General features: G+C 44.5%; 2 protein-coding genes across 2 annotated transcripts; both read right to left on the reverse strand.

The window, feature by feature from the left end:
- Nucleotides 1–595: 595 nt before the first annotated feature.
- Nucleotides 596–4,092, reverse strand: emx2 (empty spiracles homeobox 2). Its single transcript, XM_061087700.1, has 3 exons — nt 3,702–4,092; nt 2,250–2,434; nt 596–763 (listed from the first exon to the last, which is right to left on the reverse strand). The coding sequence occupies exons 1-3, from the start codon at nt 4,090–4,092 to the stop codon at nt 596–598; spliced, it is 744 nt and encodes a 247-aa protein (XP_060943683.1).
- Nucleotides 4,093–6,967: 2,875 nt separating this feature from the next.
- eif3s10 (eukaryotic translation initiation factor 3, subunit 10 (theta)) lies at nt 6,968–18,933 on the reverse strand. Its single transcript, XM_061087916.1, has 22 exons — nt 18,768–18,933; nt 17,951–18,141; nt 17,725–17,861; nt 17,390–17,553; nt 16,797–16,996; nt 16,397–16,605; nt 16,145–16,316; nt 15,944–16,048; nt 15,692–15,790; nt 15,471–15,587; nt 15,125–15,310; nt 14,137–14,484; nt 13,926–14,030; nt 13,728–13,841; nt 13,512–13,634; nt 13,135–13,288; nt 12,302–12,483; nt 11,047–11,129; nt 10,436–10,956; nt 9,532–9,661; nt 9,166–9,434; nt 6,968–7,779 (listed from the first exon to the last, which is right to left on the reverse strand). Exons 1-22 carry the CDS (start codon nt 18,814–18,816, stop codon nt 7,625–7,627), a joined length of 3,813 nt encoding a protein of 1,270 aa, XP_060943899.1. The 5' UTR covers nt 18,817–18,933; the 3' UTR covers nt 6,968–7,624.
- Nucleotides 18,934–19,076: the final 143 nt, after the last annotated feature.

Below are 19,076 nucleotides of genomic sequence, written 5' to 3' on the forward strand. Positions count from 1 at the left end.
CTGCACACTTTGTAAAAAGGAAGAAGCACGACATCTCTCCGTTTGAAAATAGAGTTAAAAACAAAATTGATCTTTTTTTTTTTTTTTTCTTCTTCTCGGTTTTGAGAAAAACTTTGTGTCAAATTAAAAACAGCTAGCAGGAAAAAAAAAACTATACCATGCAATTCAAGTTTTACAAAAGCAGTTTGGTGTTTTGGTATCTTGAGTGGAAATGTGTTTTGTTTTTTTCTTGTAATTAAAAAAAAACAACTTCTGAAGTGCAAACGTCCAAAATGAATTGGAGAAAAAGAAAGAATTGGAGGTGGTGGATGGTGTGGGGGTGGTAGTGGTGGTGGTCGGTGCGTTGGAAGGGTGCAGGTGGGTGGACTGAGACACCGTCAGTCACCTGTCCCCGGCTCAAGTGGATGGACGGACCCACCCGGTGACAGCAGTGCCACCAGCCGGGTTTCTCTCACCCTCAGCTGCCCGATCCCCGGAGATCTGAAATGTGACATTGGCTTGTTACCCTCTCATTGTCTCTACACGACATCCTGTATCCATGTCCTCCTCCTTCACGCGAACGATCATATTGTCTGTCTTGAGTTTTTTTTTTTTTTTAATCGTCCGAAGTGACATCAATTTCCTCTGGGCTCCCCTGTTTCGTCGCCATTCTCCACCGGTTTATGTGATGCGAACCTTTCTTCTTCTGCTGAGACTCCGAGCCTTCCTCCTCCAACTTCTGTCGCTTGAACTTCGTCCTCCGGTTCTGAAACCACACTTTTACCTGAGGAGGAGGAAAAGGAGAAAGGAGAAGAAAAGGAAGGGGGGAAAAAACAGGGATCAGTTTCAGGAGATAAACCGCGATTGGCCAGTGCGTAAAAACCACGCGTAAAAGGGACGCATTGTTTGGACACCAGGGCTAAATACAGGCAGACAGTGGGAGTCAAAATGTAAACTGTGCTGGACAGTTATAAAACAAACAACCATCACAATAAACACATGTCAATACTATTCTCATTGTAGCATAAATCCACGCATTTAAATAATCAAATTATAATTGTTATCCTAATATATAATATTAATTTATGGCACAGAGCGTTAAGTCAGACTATAACGAATCCGTCAATTCTGTTTATAAATAAAATGTTATCACCACAATATTCACTTCAAAATAAAAAGTGAAAAGGGTAAAGGTAAAAAGCTGGATTAAACTAAAACCTATTTTATTTATAGGTGAACAAAACATGATTCTGGAAAAACTTTTTACGCTTCACCTAAAGTAGGTCATGATATTTTTTTTACACAATAATAATAATAATAGGTTAAGTAGTATGTCAGCCTGCAGACTAAATGTAGGATAAATAAGGGAATCCCACCCAGGTCATTAATTTAACATATATTTTCACACACTCCTCTAAACCGACTCAGCTCTGAGAATGAAAGGTACCGCTGGGGATTAACAACATCTAAATCGATAAATTGTCTGCTCCTGCTTTGTCACTCGGCGGCCTCTCTCTTTTAGCTCCTAAATGGCAGCCGAGGTGCGTTTAATAAGCCTTCAGTGGACTAATTGAAGTAGGTGACGGTTCAGTTCTCCCTTCAGCTCCTCCACACAGGCCGCGGCCGTCCGAGGGAGACGCGGCGGACAAAAGGCGACCGGCTGATGGGCTCAAACGGCATCTTAAATATGGCAGGGGGAATTCACTGAACCCGCCTCTGCTCTTTGTATCGCCCTATCCCATAAAATGGTTAACTGGTTAATTTGCCCTCCATTTTGAAAGGCAACATTCTCCCCCCAAAACAAAGTAATTCAACCCCTCCTGAAATGAGGTTAGGCCTATACAATGACGGTGGATTGGATCCAACAGAAAGCCTCTGTCTTCCATTGACAACATGGCGTGTATAAAGGAACAATTAGCTGGCTGATTATTTTAAAATGGTTGTGTTTTAAGAGATACTGCGCCTCTTTATTTTTATGCGTGAATGAATGGTCCTATTTTTATAAAGGCGCTCGACGCACGGTGCCACGTCCAGAAAGAGGTAAAAAAAAAAAACACTAAAACAACACCTTCAGTCATAATGTGAGAAATATAATTTTATGGCGACAATAAAAATGGCTATAAAATGCAAGTGGGCTGGTTAAGTCCAAACATCACACAGCACACTGGACAGCAGCATCGAAATAACAATCCAACAATAACATTTTGCTCGCAGGAGAGATTCAAAAACAATGTGAAGTCAAAAGGGAAAGTAAAGCAGGTGTTTCTTACCTGAGTTTCTGTGAGGCTAAGGCTGTGGGCGAGCTGTTTTCTTTCTGCTCCCACCACGTAATGGTTTTTCTCAAACGCGTGTTCGAGCCGCAGGAGTTGCGAGGGTGAAAACGCTGTCCGGATTCTTTTGGGCTTTCTGGCCAACGCGTTGTGCAAAAGGAAGCTCTCTGGACTCGTTTCATTACCTGCAGACGAGCAACAAAACCAGCGTGTGTCATCATCTGCCTTTTCACCTCATTATTAGAATATATCTCTTACAAAATATTAACACCACAGAACAAGCAGCGGGCCTGCATGTGCGCACGACTGTGGAACAATAGCGCACCGAGGGCAAGACTGGAAATATGTCATAATGATAATGTCTGAGGAGAAGCTCGACATCCGTCAATAAAAGCGGATCATTTATCAAAAAAACGTGTATTTCAATAACTGTGTATTAGTCTGTGTTCATTTGTGAGGCCACCGCATATAAAGGACAGAGGGAAACAAAACAAAGCGGAGGTATAATCCTGGGCCTAATTAAATTAGCTCCAAAATAGCCTTTGTAAACAAAATCGCAGGTAAAATGCAAACAGCATGAACACGTTTGAATAAGCAGGAGCCAAAAAAACACGTTAGAATTTAATTTAGAATAATTTCCTGCAATATGACATATTAGCTTTAATTTGTCCAGAAAAATATATAAATAATAACAATGGAAATACCTTAAAATGAGTAACAAGAGGCAACAAATAATAATCGAATTTTCTCCCACCGAGCAGGGCAAGTTCGTTTTTTTAATTTAATTAAAAATAACCGCAAATTTGACACATGTCAGCTCTAGAAAAATTAGCAGCAGGCTCCTCCTCAATTACCAGCCACATTGTTAGAATATTTTCTCTTTGAAAACAAAAATGTATTTTTGCAGTTAGTGTTAATTAAATCGATATTTTAAAAACTAAACCGCCAGCAGTCAAATACTTTCTGTTGGTTTTACGCATGATGATAAATCATATGCTATATATAACCTGCAGACTTACAGTGTACAAACATGTCAGAATCTCCAGTGCTCTTTTTTTAAACACAGAGCAGACACTTCCAGCAGCAGACAGCTGCAGAATAAACCAAGGCAACAATTATTTCCTAAAGCCACATTATTCTGCTTTCTATTATAATTGAGGAAATCATCACAGGACCACTTTAAGAAAACAAATCTTTAAAGAAGTGTCTGTTTGGGCCTGGAGGATTGAAGCTGGTTTGCTTTAAAGCTGGGCAGCTACACATCCACACGTTTTTAATTCCACCCTGCTCTGTGTGGCCACTGATGGAGAGAGAGAGAGAGAGAGAGAGAGAGAGAGAGAGAGAGAGAGAGGGAGAGAGAGAGAGAGGGAAATAATGTGCCTGCTCTCTCCAGCCGCTCGGCGTGTGTAAAAGTGAACCCAAAACCCCGAAGCATGCTCTCTGCTCACTCACCTTGAAACCTGTGACCCAAGTACCTATATCTGTGTAATAACCACGGGTAGAAAGTTGAAGGGTCCCTTTGCTGGCTGGCGAAAAGAGGGTGCGGACTGTGTGACGAGGAAAGCGGATGACCGGCCAGCGAGTGCGGCGGGGCCACCTGGTGCACCGGGACGCCGGAGTTCTGCTGATGCGAGACCGCCTCGGCGAACACCAAGTCCTGGTTCGAGTAGACGCCCCGGCCGCCGGAGTGGAAGCCGTTCAGAAAGGGGTTCATCTGTCCGGAGTTTGCATAGCTGAGAGCCGCCGGCCTGATGGGCTCCTCGGAGCGGGACGCCGGTACAGGATTATCCTTCGCCACTAAAGACTCTATAGTGAAACACCTCTTGGGTGTAGGTTGAAACATGGTCTGATAGTCCGGGTTCCCCAGTTTAAGTCGAAGTCGTACGCGGCGCTCTCGCTTTAAAAAATACTCCACACCCCAAAGAAAAGGGGAAAGTTTTCTGCGCAGTACAAAAAAAATAAGTTGGAGAAGAGGAAAAAGGGGATGCAGCAGCGCACAGAGGAAGCCAGAAAATAAAAAGTGCTCGGCTTACTCCCGGACTAATCCATGGATGTGATCGTTTTCCTCGCCGGGTTCGTGCAGGCAGATTTGTTAGTTCATGAGCCTAATTAGCGCTGCAGTCCCATAAACAGCTTCCTCTGAAGGCTGTGATGGCATGGTGATTGGTCGCCCTCGCTGCTGCTCGCCCTTAAGGTGGAGAGAGAGAGAGAGAGAGAGAGGGGGACGACGCTTCAAAAAGTGCGTCAATGGGGAAGAGCAGGGGCGCGGAGAGGCGGACTCCAGGCGCGCACCACGGAACGGATTCGTCCGGAAGAGGAGCCCCCCCCCACCCTCCTGCACACACACACGCACACACACACACACACACACACACACACACACACACACACACACACACACACACACACACACATGCTCACACACACGCACATATCTCTCCAGGACATTTAACACACTCAAGTGAGCCAGGGAGACAAGCTGAAGGTATAGCCCTGGTTATTCGTGTGTGTGTGTGTGTGTGTGTGTGTGAGGCCTTGTGACGGGTTCAAACTTATTCTATTTTTTAGCGTGGGAGTGATTCTTTTTAAATTTCGCACAACAATGTGGCGCAAACTATCACATCAGCACTAGTCTATTTCCCAGGTTTATATCACCAGGTGGCACATTACAAGGCCCCTCACTGACTCCCCAGATGTCGCCATGCATCTGGATTCTTCCTCTGGATCTCCTGAGGAGAGGTGGTGTCCACCAGTCAGTCTCCAGGTTCTTGCAGGATGAGGTTCACATTGAGCCCATGCATGTCGGACTGGATGTCTGGGAGACACCGGAGACACAAACAAGCGTGAGCGAGGTTTAAGAGCTTGTTGTCAGCTGATGTTAGAGGGCTGAAGACTGACAGAGGGGTTCAGGATCTACTAAACACCTTCCAGCCGATGAGTCGCTCCGTGTCACAGTTATTCATGGATAAATGCTCCTGTGTTTAGAGGAGCTGTCACCTCTCTGTGCTGGTGTGTGTGGAGAGAGCAGCAGCACAGATCTGCACCGAGGGCCTGGAAACACACTGCTCACTGACCGCACGCCGAGCTCAACCGTCAAGAGGCGGCTTGCAAATCAACCGAGCTGTCCACCTATATGTTACCTTCAATTACTATTAATACTCACATTTATTTATGAACCTTTTTTTGATTTGAGGGAATATTTCATATGAGGTGATTATAACTCCATGGCGCAGGGAACTACATTTTCTTATTTATAGGGACACAAAATCGAAATAGAAGATTTATGCAAATTAATACAAATATTTATGCAACTGTAGGATTATTATTATTATTATTATTATTATTATTATTATTATTATTATTATTATTATCATCATTTATATTTTTATGACATAGTTGCTACTGTCGCTTACGTGTAATGCAGTTTGTATATTTGTCAATGCGCGCTCCACTAGGCTTAATTTCTACGGGTGGTTTAAGGCTCTACATTGAATTGTTTGAGCTCTAGAAAATAAAATAGAAACCAAACAGTGAAGCAGCCGGAGCATCAGCAGCTGTACAACACGCAGCTCTACCGATCTGACATTTAAAAAAGTTATCAACACTGAGAGGAATCAGTGGGAGTTTTATTTTAACTTGCTTAATATGTCAACTAAAACAGAGCTATTATTGTGTAATATTGTCTAATTGCAATATCTCCGTGTCTTGCCATGATTTACACTGTTGTTTTATTATTTGTATTATACATTATAGTTCTGCGTGTCTGTAAGTCAGCCACAGAAGTTGAATTTAAACCATACACGTTTTTCAAAGGGGAAATAATTTTGCCTGTGTGATATTAGTGTTATCCTTATTATCCAACAGTATGATGCTGGTTTGTAAACGGTCCCCGCACATGACTTCTGGCTGCGTGTTCATATTTTGTGTAGTTTGACATTGTCTTCATTGCTGGTCACAGACACGAAGCACCACGCTGTGACACGGAGGCGTCAGAGGCGTCTCCACGGTGCTGGAAGGACCTCTAGTGGTTGCAACCTGGTAGCGCCATGAAGCCTTGAGTAGCTGGAGAGCAGAGATCCAGCAGGTTTCCAACAAAACGAACAACAGCTGACTTTCACTGGTGGTTGCACAATGTAGACGTTAGAGAAGGCACAGGATCTCAGACTGTTTCAGTGACAAGTCTTCCTCTCTTCAATGGTCCACTATTAATACTCTATAATTCATCCACAGCACTAGTAAAGTTTGTGGAAAGAGCTTCTTTCTTCTTTCTTGGGTTCATATCCAAATAACTGACACAGGTTTATCAATATATTATCTCCAGGCACTTTACATAGAGTAAAATAGAACCCGACTCCATGTGGGTGTCTGCCTCTACTGGTTGGAGTGAGGGAAATGGGGTAGAGAGGAGAGGTGGGTGGAAAAGAGGGGAGAGAAGAGACAGAGAGCCACCAGGAACAGTTTAACTTTCATTATTAAGCTCTGTCAGACTGGTTGTTATAATGAAGATAATAATAGTGATACCCACAGATGTAATTATGCTACTACTTATAGCGGCAACAGTTAGTAGTTATGTTTAGAATAAATAGTATAATGTAAAATAGTAATATCAGTCAGTGATTCCCTCACACCGGACAATGTTTGTGACCTCACTGTTTCAAGCAGGTAAATATATATCTAATGTACAAAGCATTTATCAGACAAAATGAACACAAACTGTATGTGGTGAGCAAACATCTTTATTAATAAAGGCTTCATCTGTACACATGCAACCTGGTTTGTTATCAATTGCAGCAAGATAGAAGCACACGCAGGATATTGAGCGAGACCAATTAAACTGAAGCAAACGCATCTAAATGGGAAATTCCGCTAGGTCATAAAGAAGCATCTGAAACATGAGATATCAGTGAGGCTGATTACTGTTAGTATATTTAAGTGTTGTAACTTTGTCATAATGTTTACGCAAAGGTTAGTTGTTTAAAAGAGGCATTTGGTGATAGACTGAGTTTGCATTGGAAGTTGAAAATAGTTTTTCAGTTGCATCAGCTTCTCTTCTCATTAGGTAATAACACTCCTAACCACTAGGGGCAGTCATGTTTAGATATAAATGCATGAGGCCTAAGTGCACAGAAGTTCATTAGCTGATGTTTTTGACATGGTGGAGAGCCTCTGTGTCAGAACAGCTGAAATTCAAAATAAAAGAAAACAATTCCCGGGAAAACTACTGTCTACAAATATTTCATCCAATGGAATAACACACATGAATATCAGAAGCTTGTAGCCGCTGATTCACCACTGTGGCTATAACTGGGTAATTCAATTTTTTTTCCAAAACCAATTTATTATGATATGAGGCAAAGAGATGGAAAAACTGTTGCTCAGCGGCGGACAGTGGTCCACCCATCATCATCTGTCTCATTCTTGATGCGACGAGGGATTTCTTTGTCAGCATCACCAGGCTCTGGCTCTTGGTCCTCTGTGGGACGGTCCCTCTCCTCCTTCTTCTCTTCACCTCCACGACGCCATGAGCTTCCTGAAGAAACGAAGATGATCATTAGTAGGGATGAGCGAGTACAGCATTATCTGTATCTGTATCTGTTAACCATATGAATTATCCGTATCCGTACTCGAAGTTGGCCGGGCCTAACCCGGAAGTGGGTGTGATTTAACCCGGAAGTGGGCTGGTTCAACATAACTTTCTTTTTTAACTTTGACATTTTTTTATGATTTTTTTATTTTTATTTTTTTTTAAATTTATTTCCACACCAGGTGTAGGTGTGTGTGTGTGTGAGAGAGTGTGTGTGTGAGTGAGATGCGAGGGACGTTCACTGTCTCCCGGAGAAATGAACACTCTGTGTTTTTAGTATAGAAAGACGTGAATTATATTCGTTCACAAGTCATACAGACTGGTTCTGTTATTTTCACTTTACAATAACACTTAAAGTTTAGTGCAGTGTAATTGTTTGCCGTGATAATTAAATGCCAGTGTGATAATAAATGACAATTTCAAACCATACAAACTGTCATGTTGTACTGTATTTAATAGAGGTTTACTTTACTGTAAAGTAAGTGTAAATGTAAAGTGAAAATAACAAAACCAGTCACCATGACCCGTGAACAAATACAATTCACGTCTTTCCATACTAAAAACACAGAGTGTTCATTTCTCCGGGAGACAGTGAACGTCCCTCGCATCTCCAGCGCTCCTCTACTGAGCCAATGCAAGTCTCGTGAAAAATGATCCAAAGACTCGTACCCGAAGACCCAGTCGGGAAATGAACGAATCATTTCTGCTTCCTTGACTGAGCCTATGGAACAGTCCCGATGCGCAGTGAACCTGAGTGACTGAGAGACAGAGCTGTTCTGTGAGTGAGTGAGCAGAGCCGTGTGTGACGGGAGGAGCGCTGTGACGCTGTGTGAGGATTTTCATTCAGTCTGAGCACAGATAATGACTCCGATTACTCGTATTATACTCGTGATCGGCAAAAGTGCTTTATCCGTACCGGATACTCGTTTCAGCCGAGTATCCGGCTCATCTCTAATCATTAGTTCATGTTGGTGTCTGAATATAACAGGAGTTAGAAAATGTGCATTAGTCCAGTTTGGTGTTAGAATGGGTACGTGCATCAACATCGACCCCTGCTGGCTGAATACATCACTACAGGGTACCACGTTATTTTTGTTAGACAGGAGTGCTAAATAAAAGGAACCATCCACTTAAGGGAGTTTCTTCTATTTGATAACCTGATGAATCTATTTGGAGGCAATCAGGATAATGACAAGTTAAGAGGCTTCGGGTTTGTTCAGCCACAAACATTTCAGCTTAGCAGTATTGTCGATAGATTTTATATAACAGCACTTCTTTAAGCAAAACTATGAAGCATTCTACCATTTTGTATCCCTCAATCGGGCTGTTTACCTTCATCCTGGCTGGATGGTGGGGCTTTTTGTTCGCGGTCATCCTGGCGGTCGCGATCAACCACCCGTTCAACACGTTCAACACGTTCGACCCTTTCAACGCGTTCGACCCGCTCAACACGTTCAACACGTTCAACGCGGTCGACCCGTTCAACACGTTCAACCCGGCCGGTGTCCTCCTTTCGAGAGTCTCTCCAGCCGCCGCCTCCGCCGCCGCCGCCTCCTCCTCCTCCCTCCTCACTACCTGGTCTCCTCCAGACACTTTCCTCTCTGTAAATACAGTGACACATCACCAACAGCTCACTGAAAAGAAACGCATGAAATGTTTTTTTAAATATTATCAACACAGGTTTTCTGTCAGGCCCACCTTTGTGGAGGAGGACGTTCTTTGGAGCTTTCCTCTTCTTTGGCCTCTTTTCCTTCACCTTGGGCCTCATCACGGGGGGGTCCCCAGCTGTCCTCTCGGGCCTTCTCCCTCTCACGCCATCCACCTGCCGCTGAGACATTGGTACAATATCCTGGTAAACATTACATCTAAACACATTTGCTGATTAGTGCCACTGATAAATAAGGGTGGTCCGATTGATCGGCCACAGATCGGGATCGGCTGATATTCCCTCTTATTGCCAAGCTCTATAAACGCTTATCAGAGGAGCTGATCAGGTTAGGTATGTGACTATGCATGTTGGCACAGTAGTGTTGATTAAAACGTATTTTGCCTTTTTTTACCCTTAACATTTCTTCTTTGCAACCAGGGTGCAAATTAGTTCATTTGTATATTGGACTGGGAATTCTAGCATGACAGATGCTGTGTGGTGCTAACAGAACGCATTTATTTTTTCTCTGGTATTAATGGCTTTCCTCGTCATCTATCTGTGATGTGAAAACATCAAATTTTCCCACAGTCAGAGACGGTTAAAGTGTGTGTTCTACTCATTTAGTTCAGTAATAAAAATTCACCAGAGCGTCACTCCAGCAGTTGCTGACAGCGCAGGTGGAATACGTGACAGAGACACAGGCTGGTACGGGAGCTTAATGTGGCGCTGAATAAAACAAAAAAAAACTAAATTTGAAGTGGGATTCAGCTCTGTAGTGCTAATTTGCATATAGAGCAGGGAAGAGAAATCGGATCATAAGTGGTCATTTGGATCACCCAAGACGCATGTTAATCAGGCGTAAACTGGGCCATAGAGCCTGTGATCAAAAATCCGGATCGAAACACCCTTACTGATCAATGAAGCACATTAATCACTTCTAAGCTGCAGGCTTACCAGCTCTAGCTAGGGGTTTCCATGCTTTGGGATCTTCACCACCGCGACGTGGCCCCTCATCCTCATCTCCTCCTCCTCCTCTGCGGCCCCAATCATCATCAGCCCCACGCCTGGGAGCCCTGGAGTCCTCCATGCCTCTGCGAGGACCTCTATCATCATCAAAGCCACGCCTAGGACCGCGATCATCGTCAAAGCCACGCCTGCCCCCACGGTCATCCTCGAAACCTCTGCGTACAGGACGATCATCGTCGAAAGCTCTGCGTGCAGGACGGTCGTCATCAAAGCCTCTGCGTACGGGACGATCATCATCAAAGCCTCTGCGTGCAGGACGATCTTCATCAAAGCCTCTGCGTACGGGACGATCATCATCAAAGCCTCTGCGTGCAGGACGATCCTCATCAAAGCCTCTGCGTACAGGACGATCCTCATCACGACGGGGTGGCCTCTCATCTCCAATCCTGCGGGGAGCTTCAACTCGCTTGTCCTCGCCCTCTTCCTCTTGGCCTTCCTGTGTCCGTTCCCTAGAGGAAGAGTGAGGAGAGGTAATGTTAGTGAAGCTCTTCTTGGTTATATGGAAACAATTTGAAATAAGATGAGTTGCCAACACAAACCTGTCAGGGACAGCACGGCGCCATTCTGAGTCACCTCCTTCTCCGCGCCTCCTCCATCCCTCCTCCTTTTCACCACCCCAATCCTGTGAGCAAAACATAAAGACGCATTGTGTTGTCACATCAGGAACACTCAAACTGCTTCTTCAACCTAAAGGCTCCATTATGCTACCCGAATCCGTTACGGACGGACACTTTTTCATTTATAGTTGTCCGTGAAAACAATTCACCCCCAGAACAGTAGGCGGCGCATAGGAAGACAAGCTTGGAGGAGCCTACCTCACGAGTTATCAGAAGAAGTCCACGCTGTTTATTTACTTACTCCCCACTTCCCTCACACACAGTGTAGGCTACAATGGCAACTAAATAACATAAATGCTGATGTAATCGTTTCTTAGCGCAGCCGTTCCCCGGTCTGGTTTCCGAACTGTGTTGCTAATTCCACAGCTTGAAGCTACACGGAGCTAGCTAGCTTCCGCCCCAGCTTCCACACACAGTCAGCAGGGACTCCTGACACTAACTACTACTATCCAGTGTTTGCTTCTAACCTGACGGTATTGTAGAAACAGTGTAATGATAGAAGTGGAATTAAAGTCGTGACAGCGGGTTTTTGAACTGTTACCACCGCAGTTAGCATGGCTGCTAGCCCGCTAGCGCCTTTTTGAAAGCTCGTTATAACCGTATGTGACCGTGCACACATGCCGTCAGTGCTCTAACGAGCCACCGTCAGCCGGACAACTCCGCTGGCTTAACACACACGTCACATTAATCGTAGAATCATAGTTGTGTTTGTGTTTGTGATACAGGGAACGAAGCAGGAAGTTTGAGGTCCGGAGATGACGTCGTAAGGCAATAATGTCGTTAACGGACAAATCACAGCCAAGGGCTGTCCGTAGGCTATCCGAAATAAACACGGACAGTTAGAAAAATCAGAAGTGCACGAAAAGCTGTCCGAGGCGCTCGGAGAGGGCGTTCCACGGCGGTCCTATCTGTCCGTGTCCGTCAAAAACGGAGAAGTATATATCGGCCTTAATTTATGCTCATCAGACAAGGAACTCTTACACATCACTCAGATAAATGTGCAACCTTACTATTCCGTGGACATTTGAGTATCTTGTTAATCTGGTAATTCATCCTATATCTGGTTTAGTATTTCAGAATGCAGAAAAAACAAATCATTGTGATTTTCAACTAACTACAACATATTTGCATCCAACTGTCAGCTCACCCGTCAGGTAAAAATAAAGCTCATTTGTACCTTGGTTCTCTCCTCTGTTGGAGCCTTTTTCCCCTCGTCACGAAGGCGCTCCCGCTCCTCGATCTCCTGCTGACGAGCACGCTGCTTACGTTCCTGCTCTTCCAGCTTGCGCAGTTTCTCCTGGTACTCCCTGTCCTCCTCCTCTCGCGCCTCATTTTCCACGCGTTCACGTTCTTCTCGCTCTGTAACATTAACAGAAAAATAAATTGAGGCTTGCTCAAACTTCATTTACTTGTACGCTTTTTGCAGATATTAAAAAGTAGGGTGCCACACTTGCTCGCACAATCAGAACATTTTCTCAAAAGCCGTTTTAAAACATGACCTGTGGAGGAACTGGGTCAGGACTGTCTCTGAGTTTTCCTTTCACATATACAAAACGTCGCGGGAGACTCCATTCAGACGGATTCACAGCAGCAACAACAAATCCTGAATTCTGCTAAGGATCTCCTCCTGTGTTCTCATATCAGCTCCTCTTGGGTTTCTGCAGACTTTATGCTATGAGGTCAGGAAAAACCCCAGCAGAAACTCAGGAAGCCCTCCGCAATCAGTGCATGTCTGAAAGCAACTAATGATTCAAGTTGACCAATAATTTCCTGATTGAAACCTTTATCTTAGTCTATTTATACACTTTGTTATGACGACTTCAGTTGCTATGTCACTGGCAAAATGGAAATGTTATGTTGGGCAAAAACTCAATACAACCAATTGCCCACTTCTAGCAGTTTCCTTCTCTTTGTAAGCGTCCGTTTGCTGTGAACCATGCAACGCTACCATTCCTTTTTTGTGACAACTTTCCTTGTCCCCATGCACACGTGCAAACAGAGATGTTTTACCTTTTTTGAGAGACTCCTCGTGGATACGCTGTTCCTCTTCCTCTTTGTCGCGGTAGTAAGTATTACGCCTGTCCTCTTTGCGCTGCCTCTTCCTCTCTTCCAGACGCTTCTTCCTCTCCTCCACCAAACGCTCCTGGAAGGTTTCCAGTTTTTCCTTGAAAGACAGAAGTGAACATTAGAGCACTGCTTAAATCACAAGTTGTCAGCATAGCCTTGTGAAATGACTGAATGGTTTCTCCTCTCAACCCAACTGGTCAAAGCTGTATTTGGCTCTTGGGGTTATCTCTATAATGTTGGGTCTGCACCTCACTCTAAAGGGCCTTAGGATAATGGAAGTTCTGATTTGAAAATACAAAAATAAAGTTAAATTGAATTACCTCATAAATGAAGCTCCTGGCATCAGTGATTTTAGACAAAAAGCTCTCTTTGTCCTCCATCATCCTGGACATGCGATTTTTGTGCTCCAGAGCCTTCTCCCGTTCAACTTTCATGTTACTGATCTACAACAAGAGGCAAAATGATTACATTCTGGATATTAATCTGAAAGTGCTGAATTTCCTAGATTCAAATTTGTAGAAGGAATTTTAACCTACCCTCTCCTCCTCTTGGAGCTCCCACAGTTCCATGTCCTTGATGCGCTGCTCCTCATAAGCTTGTTTGATGAGAGGAATCTCCTCGAGGCGTTTTGCCCTCTCAAAGTAGTCAATCTGGAGGGAAAAGTTTCAAATTCACTAAATGAGTTAACATGAGATACTCGTCACCTGTGATTGAGTGATCTCTCACTCAGTTACCTTCTTCTCCTGGTTCTTCAGGCGCTCTTGGAGTTCCCTCTTCTCCTTCTCCAGCTGCTCCACCTGTTTTGCCATGATGAAGTCGGGATCCAGCTCCTCCAGGTCCTGTAAAACAGATTTGTTATTCTCTTGATTTAAATTTAATATCAAATTGACCCATTTCTGACACATGGAGTTCATCTTAATTTAGTATACTTTCACTACGTTTTACCTCAATATCAATGTCTTTGAAGGCCTTGGCCCCAAGTTCAGTCTTCTTGATCTGCTCCAGTCGTTCACGGACAGTTTTCTTCTTGATCTGCTCATGCTCCTGCATGATGCGCTCCTTCTCCCTCTCTTTGGCCTCCTGGCGGAGACGCTCCTCTTCAGCCTTTCGGACCTTCTGCAGCTCAGCTTCCCGCTGTTCCAGCTCCTCCTTTTCACGCTGGATGTTCAGGCTCTCCAGCTTCTCCTTACGCTCTTCAATGGTCTGTCTGCGAGCCAGGATGCGCTGGTGATCCTTACGTCCATTTTTCAGGTAAGCAGCGATTGCCAGCTGGCTGTTGTCCTCACGCTCTTGCTGAAAAGGACAAAAAACAAGAATAATCCCATGGTACTGTACTAAAAAAGGGACTTAATACTACATGTGCATGTGCACTACATGTTTAAAGTTAATGTTGGACACTGACTAGTCACTGTGCATCTATACATGAGGTCAGTAAAAGCCCCTTTCACACTGGAAGACCCACTAACATCTGGCTTTGTCTTCTGTGGGTAATGGTACAAATTACATTAATTCTTAGGTCTCATGACTTTGCAGTAGACTGATCAGCTCTGATGGATCAATACACCCAGCAGCTTTGGAATGCCCACATTCCTGCATGATGCTTTGACGTGCATTATAAAGGTCATAAATTCTACGTCCTATTAGCCATGAATTCCATGCATCTAATTTCCAGCAGCACTTGAACATTGCTCAGTCTGCGATAAGCTTTAAGGGACTGAAGTAAAATATATTTTTAAAAAGCAACCATGCCTCCATGCTGCTTTCTAACCCTAATTATTTACCAATGACACATTTGTGACTTTAAATGCAACACAGAAAAGCCTTAAAGTCAAAATACTGGCAAGTGGAAATTAGTCTTTTGGAGTTACCTGCATCTAAAAAAAAACTTGCATACATGAATATTTAGTGTAAAGGGTATAAGAGGCAAACTTACCAGGAGGGAGGCAGGCTTAATGACCTGGATGGCCTTGGCCAGAGAAGAAGACATGGCTGTCAGCTGGTTCCTGATCTGCGCTGAGGGCATGTTCTGCAGGAACGGGCCAACAGGAGCGTCTTCTTTGGTTGAGTAGTTAAGGTCTGACCCAAAGCTCAGAGTTCGAGAGGTGTGGTCTATTCGAACCTGAGACACAAAACATAACATTAGATTAGTTAGATAAGAAATTGATCATCATTATTAAGTCATAACCTCCATGCTCATTCTTTGTAATAACACTTTCGCTGGTCTACAAATAGTATTAATAGTTACAAAATGCCTTAGTGTTTCCTGATGTTGACCTTACCTGCAGATCACAGTGGCGAGCAGCATCAACAATGGAGCGCTCCAGCTGAAAGGCGTCCACAAACGGAACCAGGGTGGCCAGACGGCTGAACTCAATGCTTTGATAGATCTGTGCAACCTAAAACAATGGATGCAGAATAATGAGCGATTACTCTCATTGAAATGTAGATGTTACCAGGTGCATTCTAGAATTAATGAAAAATAAAATAAAAGGATAAATACCTGCTGCAGGAGCCTGAGGATGGTGTTGTTCTGCAGGTGAGGAACATACTGTTGCAGATCAGCCTCCTTCTCAGCCTGGTCTTTCACCCAGTTCAATACCTAGTGGGACAGTCAGTGTTAAATTATGAGGAAACAAGTAGCTACATTACATTCAGTTTAATGACCATGTAAACGGCAACCTTAACTAAAAAGCTGGGCAGTATATTTTCTTAATTTACAGACTTATGTGACAGATGCTGCTGTATTATTTACCTTGGTGACTCTTCCACTCAATTTCAGAGGATGAAAGTCCACCTCCAGCCAGTTGTAAAGTTCCTTCACATCAGGTACGATGTACTGCATCAAGTTAAATCTCACCTAGTATGAAAAGATAAAAAGAGACATTTGTTTAACATCTATAATAACATATTTATTAGCTGCACTAACCCACAGAACCTAAATCACATAGTGTACCATGTCATTGATGAGACTCTGGCGGGTTGGTGGAGACTGGAGACCCAGGAGCGTGGCCAACCTGCGCTGTTTCTCAACAATGATGCCGTCCATGTCCAAGAGCCGAGCAATATCAGTGCGCTCAGGGGTGATGGGGATGGACAGTGTGGCCAGGAGGACTCTGGTGGACATCCTGAAGGTGGAAAGTTTTATTAACCATTTGATCTGTAAACAGTAAACCTGTGCACCTCTCTAAAGAGAATGATGAGGTACCTCTGCATCTCATCTGGGGTCAGATTTTTACGCATCTCCCTGGACAGGTGATAGAGGCGGTGAAGGGTGCAGGCGTGGAAAAGAGCATTTCCAGATTTCCAGAACACAGTTGACACCTTGTTGTAGTAGTTGGCCATCAGCTGAGGCTTGGGAGGCTTCTTGGAAAGAGCAAACAGGCCATGGATGTCTTCAACAGCCTTGAAGGCTTCCTGGAAACAGAAACAACATTGTATCAGTACAAATATCACATTTCCCAGTTAACACCAATTTTAGTACAGCGGAGTAGATCACATGTTTTTAGTTATTCTTTAAGTCATACACTACATGTTTTGCATTATTAAACATAATTACGTATGGACAGTTTGTGTAACCCATTTAAGGTCTCAGTGTTAGGACAGACCTGCCAGAGTTCCATGCTTATGGCACTGTCCAGCTGCACCAGGCGTGTCTCCAGGTGCATGGACTGGCTCTCAGGGTTGTTCAGGTTGATGGCAGTGCTCTGGTTGTGATGGCGCTGGATCTGCCCCAGATGCATCCGCAGGTTGTCACACAGCTTGCGAAACTCTGCTTTGCGGGTGTACTGAAGGCAGAACTTGAACGCTGCAGAGAAGAGGACCAGATATTGTTAACAACATTTGGAATGCAACATTCAGCAAGTTATTAGTTATAATTAATTAATTGATATAATCTTGACCGTCAAAATAAAATGAATACAAAAAAGGCACATTTACATTGAATTTGCTGATTGGACAATAACAAAGATGAATTCTCTTCTTTCCGACCGAGGGGATAGTGTTGATCATTTTAAACATGAGGCCACTTCCATGTACTGCAGATATTTTAGCCATTCAGTAACATTTATAGAAATGGCCCCAAAAACTATAAAACATTTTGTAGACAGAATCTTTTATGCAACTTTACGCTACACCTAGACAATACGAGTTTAAATTATAGCTAAATGTAATTGGTGACATGTTCAGTTTGTGTCGCTACCTTGCTGGGCGATGTCATGGTACAGCCTCTCCACCTTGGAATTATTTCGGAGCAGGTCCAGGCACTGGCGGTACGACTCCCACAGAAACTTCACCCAGGGGGTGAGCAGCAGGCGATCAGTACGATCCTGAGTGTCCTCTCCGCTCACAGCGCTCAGCAGCACACTGAAGTCAAAGCACATTCAACTTTAATAACACACCATAGCTTTAACACAACCCTCAAGATCTGGTGAGATCAACAAACTGTCATCGGACAATTCTAAAGTAGAAATCTGTCTAAGCAACCCGAGTGGAGACACCAGTGGCTGCCCGATTCCTGTACGACCCGACCCTCACCTCTCTGGGGTCTGGATGTTGTCCAGATCCTCAATGTCCAGGACCATCTGCTGGGACTCCCCCTTCGCAGTCTCGGTCTTCTCCTCCGCCAGCTTCAGGTAAGCCCTGACCACATCCTCCAGAGACTTGATGTTCACCTGAAGGCAAAGAAAGAAAGATTCCACTTCAACCCTGAACGACTCTGGTGCGTGAAACTACCCAACCTGTACAACCATCACACACACACCTGCTGGCAGATGTTCTTGTACTGGTAGAGACCCTCTTTGGCCAGGTGGCTCTTGCGCAGATCCACGCAGAGCTCCAGGTACTTGAGCATGATGGGCTCGTGGATCTTCTGCCATGTTCGATGTTTCTTGCTCTTGATGACATCGTAGAGAACATCCAAGGCTGGCTGCTTCTTGCCAACCTCGAGAAACTCTGGAGAAACAGATCAAAATGTCAGTGACGTAGCGGTGTGGCCTAGGGGGTATAGTGGGTGTTCTCCAACAAGAAGGTTGCCGGTTCAATCCCCACTCTCCCAATCTGCATGCGGAAGTGTCCTGGCCAGATACTGAACCCCTAAATGGCCCCTCATAAATGTTGAGTGTACTAAAAATGTCAGCTAAATAACATGTAATGTAAAAAACGCCTCTGACATATGGTGCAGACCCAACCCGGTGGTTGACGGTCGGGCCTTGTGGTGATGCTCGTTGTTCAATGTGCTGCTTATTTGACACATGGTAACAATCAGTCATGTTCAGAGTGGACATTAGTGTTAATGCTATCATAGAAACATGTGTGTCCAACGCGTATGGTTGATAAGATCAGTCGAAGCTACACAGACGGCCACGCCGGCTAGCTTAAAACCGAGGCTAGCTGCATGAAAGAGACATGGCTTCCCCCGCCATTGAGGCTAGCAGTAGCATTAGCAGTTAGCCTAGCCTGCTACGCCGCAGCCATACAGCGACGAGGCATTAAGAGAGGTGAACCCGGCTAACGGTGGCTAGCTTGAGTTAGCATGAGTGTGTGATCTCCGTGGACCACCAGGCCGCCTCTCCGCTTACCGTTGGCTCGCTTGAGAGCGTTCTCCGGCCGCTGGAAGTAGGCCGGCATGTTTGCGGCGTTCTAGTGGAACTCCAAAGGGACTGACTCGAGTATTTGGACCGATTTCACCGAGCCATCCAGGCCACGCACTCACTCCCCTCAACGGCGCTGGCTGAGAAAGGAAGAACCTCGTGAACGGCCCGGCTAGGGTTGCCAGATGCGTGGCTCGCTGTCCCCCTATCAGGAGCTGGAGAAGTGTGGCTCGGTCTGAGGAACTTTTTCAGGATTTCAGGAATTTCAGGAAAAAGAAGTTCATGAGCCAAGATTCA

The sequence above is a fragment of the Limanda limanda genome, chromosome 15, assembly GCF_963576545.1.
Source record: "Limanda limanda chromosome 15, fLimLim1.1, whole genome shotgun sequence".
Classification (NCBI taxonomy): domain Eukaryota; kingdom Metazoa; phylum Chordata; class Actinopteri; order Pleuronectiformes; family Pleuronectidae; genus Limanda; species Limanda limanda.